The 22,831-nt window shown below is 31.1% G+C and overlaps 2 protein-coding genes across 3 annotated transcripts; one reads left to right on the forward strand and one right to left on the reverse strand.

Annotated features, from left to right (window-relative positions):
* Window positions 1–277: 277 nt before the first annotated feature.
* On the reverse strand, window positions 278–14,673 carry LOC140451933 (serine/threonine-protein kinase Doa-like). The gene is made up of 2 exons (XM_072545907.1): window positions 14,475–14,673; window positions 278–5,224 (listed from the first exon to the last, which is right to left on the reverse strand). The coding sequence occupies exon 2, from the start codon at window positions 5,163–5,165 to the stop codon at window positions 3,618–3,620; it is 1,548 nt and encodes a 515-aa protein (XP_072402008.1). The 5' UTR covers window positions 5,166–5,224; window positions 14,475–14,673; the 3' UTR covers window positions 278–3,617.
* A 566-nt stretch (window positions 14,674–15,239) lies between these two features.
* Window positions 15,240–21,198, forward strand: Gip (hydroxypyruvate isomerase-like protein Gip). Of its 2 annotated transcripts, XM_072545933.1 has the most exons (6): window positions 15,241–15,478; window positions 15,530–15,654; window positions 16,690–16,919; window positions 16,979–17,090; window positions 18,399–18,574; window positions 20,816–21,198. In XM_072545933.1, exons 3-6 carry the CDS (start codon window positions 16,730–16,732, stop codon window positions 21,130–21,132), a joined length of 795 nt encoding a protein of 264 aa, XP_072402034.1. In that variant the 5' UTR covers window positions 15,241–15,478; window positions 15,530–15,654; window positions 16,690–16,729; the 3' UTR covers window positions 21,133–21,198. The 2 variants fall into 2 exon arrangements, with proteins under 2 accessions (XP_072402033.1, XP_072402034.1); XM_072545932.1 differs by lacking the exon at window positions 15,530–15,654 and having other exon boundaries at window positions 15,240–15,478.
* The last annotated feature ends 1,633 nt before the right edge of the window (window positions 21,199–22,831 follow it).

Below are 22,831 nucleotides of genomic sequence, written 5' to 3' on the forward strand. Positions count from 1 at the left end.
TCCATACAATAACTAATAACATATAAATAATTAATTTACTTACCGAATGACACAAATTTGCACTTTCTTTGGAAGTCATTTTGTGCACGTCTACACAAAACACTCTCTGATTGTGGCAAAACTCTGTGTATGACATCCAAATTAATTTATTGGTTAGCCGAATGCTATAGGGAGAGGGTACGTTTAAAAGCTCGCGGCAAACTTCGTTTATGTAGAGGAAGTACATTTTAATAAATAACGTATCCTGGAGTGCACACCGTCAAGTTAAGGGTTAAGGATGATTCCAAACAAGGATTCAGCTTTCCCTAATCCTTAGCATTTTAAACTTTACAATGCTTACATCGTAAGTATGTTATCTAATATGACAGTATTTTAAAAGAACACTAAATTTAAAAGACTGAAATTTTTAAGTACCGATTTGATTATTTACATAAATAGGTATAAGAACAAGAAATTCGTCAAATTCAACTATATACTATCAAAAATTAATTAAGTAAAAATAGTATTAAAAACATTTCAGTTCAATATATTATTTGTATGAAGACTTAGTGCCTTTTGTCCTAGTTTTTCTTGTCATTTTGGAAATTTCTGGTTACAGTATTTACAATAAAATATTAAAGGGGAGAATTTCCTCATTGCAGAAAAATACTAAGCGTTTAGAATACTAATTGTTGAATTGTTACGTTAGGTTCAATATGAGTGGGAGCTTAACCACATCTTCACTAGACCTAATAGGTCTATTGCGGCTCATCCCTAGTTTAAAGTTGTTCTTTAACAAAGTTGGAGAGTTATAGTAGTCAAATGAATTCAGCCTTATTCTATTTAACTCTGGTCGGTTGCACAAAACGTGTTCCACTGTCTGTGAATTGTTTTGAGTCAATCTGATGTTATGAACAATTTTTTTTAATTATCAACCATTAACAAAAATAATATTGTCCTCTGTGTTTCAGTGTTTTATGCTTTTTGATTCCTCCAATGATTAAAATGGTTGAATATATTATTTTAAATCCTTACACATGAAACGATAAGGTGTAGGTAGCAGTAACACATATTGTGTTATGCAGCGACGTTTGATCCATTGTTTTTTACAACCGACCTTTTGTGTATTGAGTGTCAGTGATGTAGCGTAGCAGTTCGTTAGTAGAGTGTGGTGTACCAGTTGCAAAGTTGAAATTCGGAAAGATCACATCAAAATCTATAAAATTACCAATTTTTAAAACTCTGGGAAAACTCTTTTTTTTTACCAAATGACTGAGCTATAGTCAATGTTTCTTATTAGTATTCTAAGGCATGTATGTATATTTTCTGATTTTAGTAGTAAAGCAAATCTCCACAAAATACAAGTAAAACGCAAATTTGAAATTTCAGTCTTTATAAAATATAATCATGAAATTTTTTACACTGAGTCAATGTCCTACCACCTAGCTGTAAAAAAATATCAAAATTATTATGTTCTACAAACATAGTACCAAACAACAATTAATTGCATAAATCTAGACCAGCTAAAGTAAAAACATTTTATACTTGTAATGGCAAAACAAAAAAATTCACAGACACATATTAAAAATACTCAAAACTAGTTTCAAATACAAGTTTCACGAATTTCTGTCTGTCTAATAGGGCCAAACTTTAAATTGATTTAAAAAAGTTTACTTTATAGACCAATCAAGTTAGTAAAAATAACGTTTTTTCTTCACAAGTGTATAGACGGGTTTGACAATTGACATGTGTAGTATGAGATATTTCAAAAAAGTGCTCATCTAGGGATTCATCGATTTTTTAGTGAAAATGTTTTTAAATGAACAATCAAAACGTCAAACTCATTATTTTGCTCATAACTTAAAAACTTCTACACCTAATTAATCCATAAATGTAAAAAAATACGGTATTATTAAAAAAAATTCCCATCATAATGGATTAAATAGCAAAAACATTCGGAAAGCTGGTTAAAATTAACAACATTAAGGGCTAAAATTAACCAATCTTTTAAAAGAAAAGTCCAATTAGCTATTTTTTCAAAAAATCTGACAAACAAATTAAATTTCGCAAAAACTATTTAACCAATCTGGCCCATCTTTTGCACACAGTTGGACCACAGCAAGACCCTCAAGCTCAGGTACATTCAAACAAATTTTAATAAATAATAAAACAGTTATTAACAATATTCAAAAACAGCGATTTTGTTTCATTTTGCAATAACTTTTTTGTTTATTAACCGATTTTAATTTAGCATATCTCGTTTTGTGTATTTTTTTTTTCTGAAAAAGTTGTCCGTTGACGTCAAATCTCTAAATAGCAAATTTTTTAAGTTATGGCCAAAATAATGAGTTTGACGTTTTGATTGTTTATTTAAGAATAATTCCACAAAAAAATTATGAATCTCATAATACACATTTCAACTGTCAAACCCGTCTGAAACGGTTGTGTCGAAGTCGAGTAAAAACCTAACTTAATTGGCCTATTAGGTGAAGCTGCTAACAATTGTTAAAATTAATAAAAAAAAAACATTGCATTAAAATTTTAATGTCAAATATAAAAGTTGACAATTAAAGAACAAAAATTTGTGTCAAGAAAACTAATTAAATCAATTTAAGTAGATAAAAGGGAAGGATACGATTTTACCTTTCGTACAAGCTCTCTATTTCGTATATTGTGTTACAACGAACCACAATTTTGCTGCGATCATATGCTATTTAAATAGAATCTTTAAGGGATATTCTCAGAAGATATTCTTTAAATATTAGCTTGAGTTTGCACAATCTTGACTACAAAATATAAAAAAGCATCGGATAATGTGCCTTTTTCTTTAATAAGCAAAAACAGTTATATTTGTAGATGAGCTAATGATTCGATATTTGCGAGTTATTTTCCCTCTTTATATATTCACCCAAAATACGGAAATATACATAAATAATTATATTAATAACATAATATAGATAATATAACATAGTTACTTAGATCAGTGCATAACAAATTACTTCAAGTAACGCATAGAAGATTCCCAATGGTCAGAAAAAGGAGATATACAAATAATATACAATCTATTCAAATTGGTTTAAACATGTCTTCTAGACTATCCCAAATATACTTTCAGTAGAATTTTTGAAAATATTTTTTAATACATGAAGTTACGACTACTACCATTTGGGAGCATTTAAAAGTAACAATGTCAACCTATTATGAAAAATGTTTTAATCAATTATTGATTGTTTTTACGTAAATCAATACAATATACTCTAATTTGCATTTTATGGTTATTTCAAAGATTTTTTTATTTATAAATAAATAAATAAATTCAAAACAAAATGGGAACATATTTTAGGATACTTCATTACAGGTCATTTTCTTACAAACTATATAAATCAGAAAACATAGAGAATAATATATTCTATTAATCATTGTGCACAGATGCTTATTGAAAAAAAAAACAGGGGCACTTATTTGATATTCACAGATCAGAAACACTACTGAGTACATTAGATTTTGATTTCTTTGGATATATTAATTTCTTAAACATCTGTTATGATGATTTAGATAAAAGTAATTGAAATACCTAAAAGCTTTCCCAAATTGTAAACTTTGAATACCTAAATATTATGACTGTAAGATAATCACAATCATGTAGAACCACTTCTTTCTCTTCTGAAACTACTACTTCTGTGCTCATGTAATCTAAGGTGGGACGGGATTTTATCAAAAAAAGGATGCTGTAAAGCGTCACCCAATAAAATTCTTTCAGTGGGTTCATACTCTAACATCTTAAAGATTAAATCAAATAATGCATTGTGATCTGTATCATCATGTTGTTTATATCTTAATAAAGGTTTACAGTTATCCCTTACGTATCTCCCTGCCGAGCTTTTTTCATCCCATTCTAATTTGCCCCTATAAAAATATTTGGTTTTGGTCTTTTTAGCCATTCTAACCGGGATTTCCCCTAGAATTCTTTGCATCATTGCAAGATGTTCTCTATTATCATGAGTTTGGAAAAGTGTTATACCTAAATATAGCTCAAATAAAATACACCCTATTGACCAAACATCGCAAGGTTGTGCCCAACCTAATTCTAATATAACTTCTGGAGCTCTATAATGACGAGTTGAAACAATTGTACTGTGATGTTCATGATCAAAAGTAGCACTGCCAAAATCTATCAACCGTACTTCAGTTCTTTTCACTTTCTTTACATCCTTTCTCTTTTTATTATTGTATACTACATCATAGCTTGAATCCACAAATAAAATATTTTCGGGCTTAAGATCAGTATGTGTCAACTTAATATCATGTAAAAATTTTACTGCATAACACAACTGATAACCTATATCTCGTACTTGTTCTAATGGATAAGGTTGATAGTTATTGTCCTTCAAAAAGTCGAAGACACTCAAGCCTAAAATTTCAAAAGCAATGCACATATGTCCATGGTAATCAAACCAATCCAACATTTTCACACAAAGGTGTTCACAGCTTGGATCCTTATCTGCCAACTTCTCTAAAACACTTATTTCCAATTTGGCTGCTTCTCTATACTTTTCAACATTTTTGATGATCTTAAGCGCCATGTAATGATCCATTTCCATATCCTTTACTCTGACTACCTTACCAAATGTACCCTCGCCGAGTGTACCTAAAATTTTGTACCTGCCTTTAATTGTATCTCCTGCTTCATAAATAAGATGCCCCTCATCATCATCTTCGACTGACACAATCCTTGAAGCCTGTTGCTCTGAAGAACTGGATTTCTTGTGCTTTTTCTTATCATGGTAGTGACGATGTTTCTTAGACGTGCGAGACCTTCTGCGACTTCTTTTGTACCTGCGTTCTCCACTAGTTCCTCTTTCATACTGCCTTGATCTATGAGCCCTTTGACTGCTAACAGACTTCTTGTATGATGGACTATCATACGCATCAACCTTCCTCCGCTTTCCTTCACGCTCTTTTCCATTCACATGACTTTTTAACTTTTTACGATCATAACTTCTATCCTTGGAGTGTGATCTTGACCTCGATTTAGAATGGGAATGATATCTCTTTCTAGACTCATGCATTGTTAATTGACTTGTATATATAGTACTCCAAATTAAATTTGCAAAGTTTAGCACACAGTTCCAAGTTCTTTGGGTAGACTTTTGTAGTAAACTGGATGCCCCAGACAAACTATTCATCTAATTCAAGCACTCTAGTTATCCAGCCAATTCATTGACTGCTGGTGATTCCACACAAGCTAGAAAACAATTAAGGAAATTCATAAACAGAAAAAAATAACTTTTGTTAACTGAACCCTGACTTTCATCAAAATTCAGCAATATATTACACCATTATTATAGTAGCTTAGAAACACTGCTAAGTTGCAAATGGGAGTTTTTATCATCTACTTATTGAATATTGTACAATATTCAATACTCTTGAGGTTTTCAACAAAACACAGGTTTGTATACAAGAAGTTATACTCGTACTATACAGGAGCTTGCAATATTGTGTAAGTCATCATTTTGCAACAAGACCACAAATAATTACAAGTAAATCAGTTCAATAAAGGACCATTTAGAATAAGTTCTTCAGTAATTTGTGCTAAAATATTGGCTTGAAAGGCATGATTTGTTTCCACATTGTACTTTACCATTTATAGTAAAGTAAATTATATAAAGATAAAGATTTGATCTGTAAAAACGAGACGAACAAGCTGAATTTTTCTAAGAATGTCAATTTGCGGCCTGAAAAAGATGCAAAAAGGTTTGTCATCGATTTTGAATGTCACTACACGAGCGAAATCAATTTTTTTTAATAAAATTTGTATCATCGCGACAGTAAAAATTCGATATCCTTTGTGTTACAGCCTTGTAACCTATCGCCAAAACATATTTCTCTCTTAATACGATCCTAATATATTTCTTTATTAATAATAGACAGTATATCCCTACGTTTTAGGGGGAAACCCGGGGGTAGGAGTGGCGAAGTTTTTTGCATCTTTTTGGAGTACCAAAATTGACATTCTCGGCAAATTTCGGGTTGGTCGTATGATTTTTAGAGGTTCAGTGAGATTCTCGTCTCTGACCACTGGATTATTTTAACTGATGTATAAAAATATTCCTAAGCCAAAAATAGGAAGCTGTAAGGATGGAGAAGGAAATATCCTAAGTGATACGGCCTCAATCTTGAACCGATGAGTTGAACTTTTCAACGCATAATTTAACGGCCATTATATCGAAGAAGAAGCTAACACCGTAGCAGATTGCAATGATTGGAATCTATTCAACCCAAACGAAAGACCTCTTACCATTGAAGAGGTGGCCCAAGCCATTAAAAAGCTTAAAAATAATAAAACGCCAGGAACCGATCAAATTTGTAGTGAGCTCTACAAGAATGGTCGCGACGCCCTGAACAAGCACTGCATAAGTATTATACTTTTTTGGAAATACAGGGTGTTACATTTAAAAAAGAGCCGATGACGTCATCACTGTAATGTGTATCACCTTGTATCATGAAATTTTATTGTAAAATGTAGAACATTAAATTTAAAAATCGACGTGTTTTAGATTTTTTTAAAAAGGCTTTTCATTTAGGAAATATCGAATTTGTTCCATACTTTACGGACACACTGTATACAACCTTACAAATAGGGCATACTATTGACTCTAAAAACAATTCCACTCAAGAAATATCCAAAGAAAAACTAAAATTATTATATACAAAACACTGCTGAGGCCGTTCCTTACATACGGGGCGGAAACATGGACTCTAACGCAGAAGGATGAAAGACTTCTGGGAATATTCGAGCGTAAGATACTCCGCAAAATATTTGGAGCTATAAACGATCAAGGGCAGTGGCGCAAAAGATATAATTTCGAATTATATCAACTCTTTAATGAACTAGATGTTATAACATTCATTAAAATACAGCGACTTAGATGAGCCAGACACATAAAACGAATGCCTGACAAACAGGTTCTCTTTTAAAGATGGAGATGTCAATTGCGATGTGTATGTGTGCTGTATTGATTATCAAGAGGCGTCCGATAGACTTAAGTACAAGAAACTAATGAATATACTGAAATCAATTGGATTAGATATTAAGCACCTACAAATAATCAACAATAAATCTTATGAACAGTTTGCAACAATTAGGGCGGGAGATCAATTGACATGAGCAATAAAATAAAGAAAGGAGTATGACAGGGATGCATACTAACTCCAATACTCTATTACATATATTGGCCCTGAACAAAACTGCATTTTTACGTGTGCTAACAAAACTGTAAAAAAGTAAGAATTCTTGGTTTGTAATCAATTTTAATAATCATTGAAAAAATTAGTCTACAACGCTGCTACTGCATGAAAAGTTGTGTCATGCAGTAAATCCATGATGGTAAAAAGTTTAGGGTGACTCATAAAATAGTTTTAATGTTATTTACATTCATGTTTAATTTTACAGTTTTCAAAACAGTAAATAAGCATACAGAAAACACTATTTTAAAGTTTTTTACATGTTATAAGATTGTTGCCTTGAATTTTGTTACAAGTGCCGAAAAAATGTGGATTTTTGTAAATGTGTACATATAATTCACTTCAGGAACAGCGTAGGTTTTGTTCTACATGGATATGCTAAGTATCAAATACCTGGCAAGGCCAGAGTAATGGAAAAAACTTATTTCTCTATAGTGTAATTAATAAAGAAGTGATACATCAAGGCTTTTCACTGATATCTAACTATTCCATGAGATTACCATCATATCACAGTAATCTCAATAAAAATGCCCAGATGGGAAAGTTTTAACCTCAGATACACCAAAGAAAATTGAATGGTGTGAAAATGAAGTAAATGAGATTCAAATACTGCCTAAAATAAACAGTCTTTTCTTGAATCCACCACTTCTCCGCTCCAAAAGTGAAATTCCCCAGTCAGAGCAACATTCGGAGCTGTATTTCACATTTTTCGCCATACTTACATGAAAATTGAAGATATACAAGTTGGAGAAAAAATTTTGAATTTTAATAACGAGGGCTGAAAGGCAAAAATAACCAAGCGCCATTTGGCCAACTTTACACTAGAGCGATTTAAATTTTTTTTTTTTAGTATTTTTTTAATAGTTTATGAAATATTGTCGGTTAGTAATATTTTCTGTTAAATCGCAACCATCAAAAAGTTACCGACGGACTATATTTTTTACCTTCAACTGGCAAAAATACGGAAGCATTTATGATTTGTAACAGGTAAAATGGTTGAAGTAGAAAACTAAAAAATATAATATACAGTAATTATCATATTAATAACAGGCCTTACTTGGAATCTTTGTCGTCTGACATGCATTATCAGTGAAATGTATAAATTTCTTATTTGAAAAAATACTAATTTCTTGGCATACTGCTTAAGTGTTAGCAATTTTGATAAGTAAATACCAGTGACTTATTTATACAACAGTAAATTAATACTTTATGGTGACGATTCAGCAGTATGTCTTCTCAAGATTTATTTATGACTATTGGTTTTAAAAACCCTTACTCAATAATAACAGCCCATTGAAAGATAAAAAAAGTGCAAACTGGAACTTTTATTATTATGGGAAAATGAAGATAACGTCAACAAATTTGTCCACTGTTTGTATTTTTTTATGAGTGGATGTTATAATCACACACAATTTATAATTCAGTTTATTACTGTCAAAAATAGAGAGGGTAAATTGTTTATTTATATTTAAACAATAACATTTTTAGTATATATTCTATACATAGGAGGATGGTCTATAATGGGTTAAAGAGGAACAGAAAATAAACAATTCAAAATGAAATCAAATCCAGAATTATTACAAAAATATAAAAAGTTAAAATAAACTTTGATCATCAGTAGGATCAACGTCTTCGATGTCTGGTAAAGATCTGGATCTTCTGGTAAAGCATCTTTTATGCTTAAATTTTGGATATGCTTTTATGTTTTCGCAATAAGGTAGATCACTGAATTCGTTTTGGAAATGCCCAGGAATCACTTTTTCTTTACAAAATTTGATGAGATCGTCATATTTGGTGTTTGCTATCGGTAGCCGTGATTGATAGCATGCATTAGAGGTCCTTTGGTCTTCGATTGTAATTCAACCTTACACGATTGAGCAGATTTATTTATTCATTGAATATTTTACGGTAACATTCATGGGATCGCTTTTTTTAAAAGTTACTATTCTTATTTTACTTATTTTCCCAGTGAGATTACCTTTAAAGTACTCATCAGCTATAGAATCCCACCTATAAAAATCTTCATAAGTGATTCTTTCAACCTTACAAGGAAAGGGATCCTTTCGTGCTGTGCTAAAAACGGTATACCATTGAGATTGTGTGTAAATAATGGTATTTTTTAGATTTGCTTCAATGACAGCATGGACACGGTCTACGGGCATATATGTGTGACCGGTAAGTAAATAATTAATTTGAATTGTTTCTAAGTTTTTGCACTGCTGTAAAGTGGAGTGTATAATTGCCAATACCACCGATTCCGATTTTGCCCAGGGCAATCATCGCAGTAAAAAGTAAGTTTTTAACGTTACCTCTTTAGTCATCCTTAATAATGTACCTATTAAGAATAGTAGATATTTCGTTCGAACCCCTTTTGCCGTGACTTTCATCCCAGTAATAACAAAAAACTTTGCGCATTCTGTTGTAGAATCGTGGCGATGGTATTGCTGGTAAACTTTTACTATGGTAGCTGATTTGGTTTTATTCGGTGGTACGTGTTTTCCAAGTAAATCCTCTTTTGCGCAACCCCAAATAGAGTTCTTAACAGTGTGGTAGATAGATTTTGACGATATATTTAGCGTAGCCGCTAAGAATTGTAAACAAATAACTCTTCTTCCTTCTCCTTCATTTATATGATATTTATAAGTTGCTTCTCGTTTACCTGTATCGGCCCGTTTACAATTTACAACTCCTTTTGACTTACGCTAACTAAGCAATCTCTTCCACGATTAGCAGAGAGTCCCCAAAACTGATCAAATACTTTTTGCCTTTTTTTAATACCTATATTTTCACAGTTGTTTCCACATCTTTTTCCAATGCAAGGGTTTGCTTGAACAGATTTGGATTCAATAATCTTGCCATATGATGGATATTATTTAGTAGGAAGAAGACCTACAGACTCTAAGGGTTAGAAGATGGATGGAAGTTGTCAGGAATCGACTTCTTTGTGAGCAGGCCAAGATCCACAACGGATTGTCGAGCCACTTATGATGATGAATCTTGCCATATGTTCGTTTATATTGTCCGGCTGCTCTTTTCTGTGAAAGATCTTTCCTAAAATTTTTCTTCTTCATTCTTAAACTCTTTTCTGCTACTGTGTCTTTATTAATATCAGTAAAACTTTTAATATTTAACCCTTTTAACATTTCTTTTTTAAAGAAATATATTATATCTAAGCAACAAAAACATTAAAAAGATGACAGGTAAATTATTACCAAACAACAAGTTCCACCTTTTTTAGGTAGCAAGAAAGTACTATTTATCTTGTTTAAGAAAATTACATCTAGATATAATTAACTAAACAAAAAATGGTATTTAATTAATTTGCGAAAAAAAGTAATAAATGATAAAAAAAATATTTTTGGATAGGGTAAAATTTCTTAAGCATTTTAAAAACTCTAGATGTTTCTTGTAAAAAATTACTATGCGCTGAAACATTTAAAATACAATCTAACAAAAACTTACTAACTGTAAAGGATTAAAATGGAATAGGTACCAAATGAAAGTTGTTCTTAAATTTTCACAATTCTAGTTGCTTGGTCACCGAAAATTGTTAAAAATGTCAATTATTTTAAATTACCAAGCGACAAAAAAGTCATCGTAGCCACATGAGAATACAACCGCTCGACGCAGAAAAATTTTCTGATTTCAGTAATATATATAACTCAATATTTGCCTTTCACCCGTCAATATGTTTTCTACATTAAAATCAGATAACCTCACTTAATATGCTGAGCAATTCAAAATATTGGTGCAAAATATTCAAACTAATATTTTGAAAAACTATTCCACATACAGTAGCAATTCAAATTCAAAAATTCAATTCTTATTATAACTGTAACTGCAACAGTACATGGAAATTTTCAATACATTTATGTTCTTAAATTTTTCCTGGTTTTCCATTTGTTACTAATGATAATGATAATGTGCTACAAGAGTAAATGACTTAAATCTATCAATAAATGATAGATTTAAGCTAATAAAAATAACAAAACAATAAAAAGATAACAATTTTGCAGGTCTCCTATTTTCTCTGTGAAGCACATTGTATATACAAAACAGACTGAAATGAAATAAAAAAACTGTCCAAATATAAATCATTTAGACAACAAATTTCAGAACTAGTATATGACAGCTAGTCATATAAAACAGATGAAGAAAAATGTAATGCTTTTGCAAAAGCATCTTGAAGAAACCTATGAATTTACCAAGGTCAATAATTTTGACAGAGATTTCTTAGATGAAGTGGATAATTGGTTTGGAACTTTTTATAAGAACAATTGTAATCCGAATGTCCTTTGGTTCATCATAGAAGATGAACATGATGAAGCTTTATATAAAAGAAAAAACACAGTTCCAGGCAAAGATTGCATTAACTGTAAAATCCTTAGGCAACTAGATCCTGTTATTCATACGGAAATAAGGAGCATATATATGACTAAGATCCTCTGATGAATGGAAGAGGGGTATTGTACTATTACTAACCACAAATTGCCTCAAAATTACCATCCAATCAGTCTTCTCCCAGTAATTATCCAAGGAAGACTACATGAACAATTAAAACAACATATTCCAGCACACCAGTTTGGATTTAACGGAAAATCATCAACAATCCATCATTTTCAATAGTAACATCCAATGTACAATAGGAAGGTCATAAGGAATGAAGACTGTCTGAGTTTTCTTGGATATCAAGTAGGCTTTTGATTCCACTTTACTTCCAGGATTATACAAACTTCACGGGATGAACTGCTCCCCTTCACTACTATTGATTGTTGGTGATTTTCTTTAACAGATATAAGTGTATAATCAAAATTAATGGAACATATTCCCAATATTTTCAATGCAACAAGGAGTCCCACAAGGTTCACTGCTACCTCCTCTATTATATAATCTCTTCTGCAATGACAATGTCAAAAAAGAACTAACCAATAGTAATTTGTTACAATTTGTGGATAACATTGCAGTGACATCTTTTGGTAAAAATTTAATAAGTCCAAGTAACTCATAAAGACATGTAATAATAAATCCCTCTAAAACACAACTAATAATATTTAACCATAGAATCCAAGATCACTCACTGACTATAAAAATATGTAACAATATTATTAAACTTTCCCAATATGCCAAGTATTTGGGAATTCAAATAAACAACAAATTAAAGTTCCACTACTACACATAACGTATATAAAGAAAAATTATAACTAGAGTAAAACACTTTAGAAGCTTAACCTACAAGAATGAGGGAATTATGATTAAAACTGATCCCAATATTTATAAAACAAATTGCAGAAACATGGTGGAATATTGTAAAACATACTGTTCTTTAGGAAATCCTACATTCTGGAATTGAATACTGCCACCTGCTGTTTACTTTTATAAATATATGTATGCATGTAATTATCAATAATTTTTTTCTTGTTGTTAAACACCCTTTTTAGTAAATAAAAAAAATTAAAATATATGTCTATAACCAAACTTACCATTGATGATCAAGTCACAAATATCATGTCATTCATCAAAAAATAGTGGTTGCTACATTGAAAACCTACATTATTTAAAATACAAATTCACAGTTTCCACTTATGATTTTTTGAAGCCCTATAGAATTTTCGTAGAAAAGTAACAATTGTTGTTTTACCACTAGAAGTTTCAGAATTCATTTTAAGAGTTTAAAATAATTAAATATTATACTGAGTCTGGTTAACTTCGGATAGCAAAGAAAAAAATATTTGATTATTTATACAAATATTTAACTCATTCAATAATAATATACAAGTTACTTTTAGATACAAATGTGCTTCTAATAAAAATCTTTATACTTTCCTGGTGTTAAAACCTACATCTTCAGCAAGAGATTTAAACTATGTATCTAATCACACAAACAGGCAAAATGCTGGACAACTTTGAAGAATTCAGGAATGTCATCAATAAATTGATACAATTGCAATGTTTAGAGTGTTCTTATCAATGCTTAGTGAATGCTACATTAAAAAAACCAGTGAATCGCTAAAACAGCTAGTTACTTGAAACAAAAGTGACTAACAAAGTGTAAATACTTCTGGATTATAGGATCAATATTAAGAAAAAGTTACTGTTTACATACATACTTTAAGAAATCCATAAATGTATATACATATTAAGTTTTTAGACAGACAAGGCTATTTTGCAATTGCCAGGTCCTTATAAATTAAAAATCTTCTAAATACTAGTGCCAGGTGATACACTCCAGCTCATAAGTTGTTACCTACTTGTTTATACATTTTTTGCAGAACAGTACATAAAATTTTGAGAGACAAAATCTGATATGTAGGAGTGTCTCGATTTTGCTTTAAAGTGCATTTTTCACATGTGGCCTTTCACAACATGAAGTTGTGCAATATTATCAAGCACACTGGACTGTGAGTTGCCAGATTAAAGGAGGTTTACTGTACTATCAATTGTAAAACCTATAACTACTATTTCCCTAAGTTGTACTGTATGTTTTAAACTTTCAAAACAACAAAATTGTTACTTTCCTGAAAGAATTCATGATGTCTGTGTGAGTATAAGATTTCCTATGTCATATATTATAATGTGTAGTAATGTGTTAAGTTAGTAGGTATATGTATCAACAATTCAATACTGTAAATTTATTTTTTGTTTTGAGCCTGTATTAATTTCTAAAATTATTTTAATAAACTTGTAGTGGGCGAAATATGAGTTTTCATAGGATATATGATAAAATAGAATATTTTGATTATTTAAATGCTACCCCACTAAGACATCTGAATATAATTAGAGGTGGAGAGATACTTAAAGTTCTTCCTTGAATTGGTTCCATAACTTTTATTGCCTTTCATTTTTAAACACTTAAATGCTATGGTGAGGTTTTATTCTTAAAAAAGAGTTACTTAGTTTAATTGGGATAATTACTATAAATATTTTAAAAACTGGATTTGTAATGAAGAGCTGTTTGGAATATCTAACTTAACCTGAATTATTGGTCGTTTATACCAATATAGTATTTCCACCAATTTAAAACATACAAAACTTTCCTTTATGATATATGTATGTAATCAATATCTTTTAAATTAATTTGAAAATTTTGAAGGCCAACATATTGCAGCCATAGTTTAACAAAAAACCAATTAGGTACAATAAGCCTACCTACCTATAAAATGAAGTTAAACTTTTGATGATAGCCAGTGTTCTATAGCTTAATTTGAATAGCATTATAATCTATTATGGTGTAGTAACAAAAGATATCTTACCTTGCAAATATAGTCTCTAGTAATTGTAGAACTTCCACAATATATACCAATAATAACACTAACGTCTTCTTGAAGAATGCTTTATTAGTATAGCATAACTAATTGTTCATGCTCAGAAAAATAATGATTTTATAAACCACAACTTCTATCTCTCGCCTTGGCTAACAGGAAGAAAGTATGTTCCGATCGTCAAAAGTATTTCCGCCATTGTTGTACAAATGTCAAATATCTGAAGATGACAGATTGTGCCTTGTCAGTTGTAATAAAAAAGTTATTAGAATAATATAATTTTATTCTAAGGAACCCTAATTAAAATATAAGATCGGTTTTATATTCTAAAAAGTTATACGATAATATTATAACCGAATACTTACTTGATACAATATTTTTAATTTCTATATGTTTGTTGATTTTAATTTTAAATATTAAACAATTATTTACAACTTCAGTAAAAATATTACTTTATTGATGATATTAAAAACTAATGTCTAATGTAAAATATTTTTATTTATACTACGTAAAAACTATTTCATTATTACCGAACAATTGTATGATATGCAACACACATAGTCTCATTTTTATTATGTTGGAACCATTTGAAATATAAGTGTTTCAGAGAATACATTAAAACATAATATGTATAAGTGATTGAAAAAATGGAGGAATATGCTAATTAATTACACAATACATCTTGTCATTTTGGTTTGTTGTCATTTTTAAGTTTTGAACGGAACATACTTCAAAATGACATCTGACAGTGCAAAATGCCATTCAGCAATATTTTCTAAACTTTTAATTGGTTGAATTTATGTATTTTAATTTGTTTATTTATACCAAAATATTTTTCCAAGGACAAAGATTATGGAGGGATATATTGGCGGATAAATTGAAAATTTTAGTATAAAATATTACTTTCTGATATTCATGGCAAATACTCAATACTACGTAAATTTCTCTTTTATAATGCTTTTGATGGTGTGTAAAGCTGTGTGTTTTAGAAATAAGTAAGTTTTAAAAAAGTGTTAAAATATGTATATAAATTTCCATATTTCTAGATAATCAAACATCAAACATACATGATAACCTGGTAGATACTATTTGATGATACATGTTTCGTAATTCGTAATAATAAAATATTGGCATACAATTCATTGTATTTATTTTAACATATTAGGAGCCAGTGAGTATCTATTTGATAATTTGTTTTAATTCTATAAGGGAAATTAACTAGTATAAGTACATAAATAAAAAGATAATAATATATTTAACCAATTGTTCTAGCCAGTAGTTAACAACAACAATATGCTGTGTATTTGGCTACCTTTTAAATTCTTGGTAATTAAATGGTAATACTAATAAATTGTTGTTTTCCTTAATAGGAAAAACAATTAAATATCTTCAATATTGATCAATTTAAAGTTTTATTACAATTAACCCATTGGTTGTGATTGAATGTTGCAAATATGACACTTGCAGCAAGAAATGAATATCTTTTAAATATTGACTGATATTGATTTTAAAGCACAAATATTTATATTCAGTCTAAGAACTGAGATTTTCTAATTTTTCTGTTAATGTGTTTAAACTGCATGTTTTTTCTTTAAACATAATATTTAAACTAATATTTAAATATTTATATAAATATTTGTGCTTTAAAATCAATATCAGTCAATATTTAAAAGATATTCATTTCTTGCTGCAAGTGTCATATTTGCAACATTCAATCACAACCAATGGGTTAATTGTAATAAAACTATAAATTATTATGAATAATCTAATTTGAAGTTTCAATATTGATTCAAAAGTTTTTATTACCTATTTTTGAGATATGATGTAATGGCACCCAAAATGCAAAGTTAAACATTTGTTATTAATGGATTCAGCACATTTTAAAACAGAATCAAGTATTTTCAATTTATTCTACTTACTTACCTGTGTCTTAATTATTATTACAAATTTTATACTGACCTGGTCACTTTAATTTATGGCTACTCTAACTCTAGTTATTTAAAATGCAAAACTCAACATAAGTTTTTCTTTTAATTTGTTATTAGCGATATTATAGCATTTAAATTTTGTATAATACATTAAATATCAATGTATAGAGTTATATTACACTATCATCTCACAAATTCTCATAAAAATAGGTTATTTTTATGAGAATTTATGACAATATTTAAGTTTAAATTTGATTATGTCTTACCGACAATTTTAGTTCTAGAATAGTAAATCTTGCCTTGTCCCAATCCAGAAAGATGTCTTTCTGTGCAAACCTTGGTTTCCTTTTTAAGGAAGAAAACAATTTAATACATAGATATAAACTAGCAAAACAGGCAGGATTTTATGCAGTAGAAACACCCTTTCCATATGGATATGAGAAAGACGAAGTAGTAGCAGCTAAAAATGCGGCAAATATCAACCAAGTTCTGATAAATATATATACTGGTAAATTATAAAGTGTGGCCTTTATATTTGTTCTTGTCCACAATTCTTTTTTATTTTAGGAGATGTTTCTAAAGGGGAATTGGGATTTGCTGCTATTCCTGGCAAAGAAGAAGAATTCAAGAAGAGTATGTTACTCACAATAGAATATGCCAAAGCGTTGGGTGTCAAGAAGTAGGTATCCTTGTTAAACAATTAAGTATAAAATTTAATATGCCACATAAATATTGCAGCTTCTGTGTTTACTATGATAAAGACTTGCCAAAAGGTTTTGTTTTTCTATGGAAATTATTTGTTCTACATTTGTAATACTGCAGCTAATAAGATTTGCAGGTCACATTATTGCTCCTAACAATCAATTGCTTAGCAGGAAAGAAAATCTAAGTGGCAACTTAGGAATTAAAAAAATTCTGGTGTCAGTGTCTGGACTCTCCATGCCAAAAGGTTTGGGTATAATATAATCCAAAATACTTTCTTAGCATTTCTAGAGTATCTGTTAATTAATTTTCTTTTCTTTATTCTTTTCTTATTTGGTTATCAGTGAATGTAAAGTAAAAAAAGTTGCCAATAATCATATGTAAAGGTTTCCCAACCCATGGCCACCTTTGATAAAGCTAATTTTCATTTATGTTATGCGTACCATTTGCCTCAATGCAGTTAATATATGTCACATGTTTTCATAGCTGGCTCTCTCATAGCTCTTGAGATCTCCTGGTCACCAGGTACAACAACAATTGATGGTCATCCTCTACATGCACCACTTTATTAACTCTCAGTTGCTGATCATTCACCTAGTCAATTGACTGCATTTTTGTTAAAAACTGTCAAGATTCTTTGCGTCAAATCAATGTCACAGAAAAACATCTTCCTGAAAGATAAAAAAAATTTTTGGGTTTCTGTGGTCACACCGAATCTTTTCTTTCTTCTGTCTACATACTTTGACATGAACTTGTTGTAACTAAATCGAAATTTTGTGACAGGTGGGCATTGTTTAAGGGTTCTTGCTTCTTCAGTATCATTTGAGCCTACATATGGTGCAAGATGTTTTATAGGGAAAACTTGTGGTTTCAAGCGGAACTTCTCATTGTTTTGTTTATGAGAATGGTATTAACGTCATTTTGTTGTATTTTGGCTATATACATATTTTATTATATATAGCCAAATATATTTTATATTTTACCCCAAAACCTAAAGTGTAAGGGGGCTGTTTTTTGTACCCACTGGCTATGTTATGTAGAATTCTGAGGCACAATAGTCCACACCCTCTCCTATTAGGCCAGTAAAAGAAAAAAAAGCTGAACAAATCTTATACAGGTTTTTGAAGGTTCTAAAAGGTATATGAGGGATAGCTGATGACAGATCCTTCAAGGTGTACAGCTGATTTTGCTTTGTTTTAATTAATCATAAAAGGGAAAAAATTAATTTTTTGCCTATAAAACAGTTCTTATCGATTTTCAAATAAAAGTTCTTTAATACTTCCAGAATTCACATAATGGCAGGAAAAATTACTGGAGCTGTTACATCTGCTCATGACACTGCATACGAAAATAACCTTCAATGGGCAGTACAGTTATTGGAAAAAGAAGACATAATGGGATTGATAGAGCCTATAAACAACTATTCAGTCCCCAATTATTATTTAAATTCCTATGAAAGAGGTTAGTATAAAGTTAATATGTAGGAATCTTTTTACTATTTGGAGTCACACCCTTGTTATTTTAGTTAATATTTTACAGAAGTATCATTTTTATCATGATTTGAAAGTACCATACAATAAAACTATTTTTAACTTTTTAAGTTAAAGTAAAGCAACAAAAAATTTAAAAAAAGACAAATTACAAAACTTTGAAATTACTAAGATAAAATTTTTATGGTGTTTACCTGCAAAAGTGTACACAACACCAAAGCTCCCTCCATGACGGATTGCTATACACTAACTTAGACATTCTTCATCTGGTGGCAATGGTGGGTACTACCGTTTCCCAAAACGTTCCTGAGTGAGCATGCAGAATTTGAAAGATATTGAAAACGCGTCATATCCCTCACGGTTACCTTATATTGTTACTGATATTTTAAAAATGTTTTTTTACGTTTTTCTTTGGAGAATGTTAAAGTTACAAATTAGAGAATTGGACATACCTTTGCTGGAATTAAAATTAACTCAAGTGAGTTAATGGTAGACAAAAAAAAAACAAGTTTTAACTGTTTTTTTAAGATAGGTGTAAAAAATAATTGGATATGTGGATGTGAGTAAACAAATTCATTGTACTGTTTTCCTTGTGTAGTGTTTACAATGTCGTGTCAGTTATGGAACCTAGCTGGTCAAGAAAACGTGAGGAAGGATGAAACTTGTTAAGCAGGATGAAATTCTTGGTCAAACAAAATTTGTTTATCTACATTTAATGTAGATCTACATTTAATGTAGATCACAATTCAGTTTTGCGTAAAATAAAGTTTGAGCACAAATAAAGAAATTAAAAAAAGTTTCACATTTTGGAACTGATGATACGCTTTAAATGAAATTTTAATTTTGCAGATCTTTCAATTAGTACTTAAAGGTCACAATGAGACTGAAATCAAAGAATATCTAGTAAATTAGTTGATTTACATTACCACAGTGATTGAGAAGAACGATAGAGGTCACATCTATGTCCACTCAAGCACTGCCTTTGATAATGTCTGCTGCAGTTGCAGATGAAATGTCAAGAACAATTCCTGATACCTTTTAGCCTTTCATGAGAGTTCACCGGTTGTCAGTACCCTTCTAGAGACTGGGGAATAAACATGGAGAGCCAAGCAAGGTTACAAAAAAACGATCACGCAGCAGATCCAATTTCTTGTGCTTTCGGTCATAGTATTTCTACCGCTAGAGACTTCTTAAACGATTTGAAAATGGCGAATTTAGTAGTGGATAATGATGCGATAGTGTGGAACATATTAAAAGAATATTATCTATTAATGATTGAATTTTATGATGATGATGAACATGTCTTACGAGCGCCATTCGTAAAATAAGGTTCCCATAAAACTTTTTCTACGTAATCGCCGTTTCTGTCACACTTTTGCAGACCAACTTGGACCCTGTGCTTCAACTTTTCTATCCCCATGTTATAGAATGTTATAGTCTTTGAGGAATCGAGTAACCTCTTCCTTGATATCATCATTGGTACTGACGTGTAAGCCACCCAAGTGTTCCTTTAATTTTGGAAACAAGTGATAATCACTTGCTGCTAGATCCGGACTGAAGGGGGGGGGGACTGAGGCACAACAGTCCACAAAATCACTCAGTAGTTGTTCCATGAGGCAAAAAGTCGATTAACAGTAGGTCCTTTCTGTCCCAAAAGCCGGTTGTCATCACTTTCGCAGCACACTGAGTTTTTTACATTTCTTCGGCTTCAGCGAAGTTGAGTGACGCCATTCACGTGATTCCGCTTCAATTTTCATCGTGAATTTCCGTTCGGTCTTCACTTAATTCTCTACACCATTTGAGAATATGTTGAACAGATATGCAATTTTCCTCATAAACTTCGATGAATGTCAATAGGTGAAATCTATTTTGCATTTAAAAAACGTATCACAGCACGAATTTCGAATCTGGCGGTAACAGCCATCGGGTACTCCATCTTTGAAGGCTGCTAGGCTGACACTGTGCAATGCAGCGTGGCGAGAGTGGTAAAGTGTGATATAGGGAGACTTGATGCGTAAAGCAGTGTTGCCATATTTCTCCCAGCAAGTCACATTCTTTCTCAGCGGCATAGGGAACCTTTTTATGAATGACCCTCTTATATTTTACATAAAGTCTTATATTTTATGATTTTTGACATCTTTTATATAGCTTAAATTGTTGTTTTTCAATCCTCTTGACAGACTGTTGAAAATATATGGTATTTTAATTTTAGCTGTGGCAGTAATCAAAAAAATTAACAGTTCGAAATTAAAATTGATGTTGGACATCTTCCATCTCCAAATGATAAAAGGAAATATTACTAATTCCATTCAAGAAATGATGCAGTACGTAGGACATGTGCAAATTGCACAAGCACCTAATAGACATGAACCGAACAGTCCTGGAGAATTAGATTATAGATATATATTGGATATATTAGCTCAAAAAGGATATAACGGTTGGATAGGCTTAGAATATCAACCACAGAATGAGACCGTGGAGGGATTATCATGGATTAAAAGCTTTGGTTTCAAACTTAAAAACATGTAATAGAACAAGTTATAGCTCTTGATTTAGTTTTATTTTTGTATATTGAATAAAAACAGATTACATATTTGATGTTGTTATTTGTCCAGTTGTACCTGTGTCCTAAACGATAAACTTTTCAAAAATAAGTAAGCTCTTGTACACAATTTTTGTTTTCAGTTAACCGCCTCAATGCACAGCAGTGTCTCGACACATAAGTATAAATGTGGAGTGCATGTATATCTCTTTGTTGAGTACCAAAATTAAGAAAACCTTTGAGCAGAGAATCCTTTGAGCAATCATCATAGCTTTTTTAATTTTTGAGTCAGTGGCTCTAAATATTTGTTTTGAGCTACATCCAAACCATTCTCTCAGGTTCTTAAGCCATAAAATTCGTCTTCTTCCGATGCTTCTTCTGCCATCTATCTTTCCTTGCATTATGAGTCGCAGGATGCCATACTTCTCGCCCCGCATCACATGTCCGAGATACTGTAGCTTTCTTTCTTTAATTGTAAGTTCAACTTCCTTCTCTTTACCCATTCTTCTCAGTACTTCACTGTTCGTAACTCTATCTACCCAGGAAACCCTCATAATTTTTCTATAGGTCCACATTTCAAAGGCGTTAAGTCGTCTCATTGTGTCTAGATTTAACATCCATGATTCCACTCCATAGTATAGTACACTGTATACGTAACATTTTGTTAGGCGTAGTTTAAGAGCTAATGTTAAGTCTTTGCCACATAGGACCTTTTTCATTTTCATAAAATTAGAACGTGCTTTTTCGATTCTGACTTTGATTTCTGCAGTGTAGTCATTATTTTCTGTTATGTGTTCCTAGGTAAGTGTACTTTTTTACTCTTTTGATCTGCTGGCCCTCTACTATCAAGATTTCGTTATTATTATGGTTGTTTTTACAAAGTTTCATAAACTTCGTCTTTTTGATATTGAGCGAGAGTCCGTACTCCTTACTACACATTACTATTTTACTTATGAGTCTTTCCAGGTCTTGTAAACTGTCGGCTATTATTACTGTATCATCTGCATATCTAATGTTATTAACTAAGACTCCATTTACTCTTATGCCGACTGTTTCATCTTCCAGAGTTTCTCGAATTACCTCTTCAGAATAAGCGTTAAATAATAGAGGAGATAGTATGCAGCCTTGCCTGACTCCTCTCTTTATTTCCATTTCTTCAGATGTCTCTTTTTCAATTCGTACTACTGCTCGCTGATTGTAATAAAGGTTTGTTATTGGTCTTAAATCTCTTTCATCTAGGTTTTTATTTTTTAGAATTTCCATGAGTCGGTCATGTTTTACTTTATCAAACGCTTTATTGTAGTCTATAAAACAGACGTATAGAGGACGGTTAACATCCAAACATCTCTGCGTCAGCACGTTGAAGAAGAATAGTGCCTCTCTGGTACCCATACCATTACGGAACTCATATTGTGTGTCACTAAGCCACTATCCAGCTCCAGTTTAGAGTAAATTCTGGCGTGGATAATTTTCAAGGTACCTATGTGACATTAAGCTTACGGTTCGATAGTCTCCGCACTCTTTGGCAAACACACAAATTCTGATGTCAACATTTCTCTAGGGATGATTCCCGTAGTATAGATAGCGTTGAACAGTTCTACTATTATGTCCAGGTTTTTCTCGCTGGCCAACTTTAATAGAAAATGTAAAATATAAATACAACCCTGAATTGTGCTTGTGCTCGTC

Source organism: Diabrotica undecimpunctata, chromosome 10, assembly GCF_040954645.1.
Source record: "Diabrotica undecimpunctata isolate CICGRU chromosome 10, icDiaUnde3, whole genome shotgun sequence".
In the NCBI taxonomy this organism is placed as follows: domain Eukaryota; kingdom Metazoa; phylum Arthropoda; class Insecta; order Coleoptera; family Chrysomelidae; genus Diabrotica; species Diabrotica undecimpunctata.

Excerpts from the sequence above, each read along its gene's own strand:
- LOC140451933 (XM_072545907.1), bottom strand. The coding sequence starts at position 5,165 with ATGAATAGTTTGTCTGGGGCATCCAGTTTACTACAAAAGTCTACCCAA.
- Gip (XM_072545932.1), top strand. The coding sequence starts at position 15,399 with ATGGCAAATACTCAATACTACGTAAATTTCTCTTTTATAATGCTTTTG. Across the intron at positions 15,479-16,689 it reads GCTGTGTGTTTTAGAAATAA|TTCTAGAATAGTAAATCTTG; the intron begins GTAAGTTTTAAA and ends CGACAATTTTAG. Across the intron at positions 17,091-18,398 it reads AAAGCGTTGGGTGTCAAGAA|AATTCACATAATGGCAGGAA; the intron begins GTAGGTATCCTT and ends TAATACTTCCAG.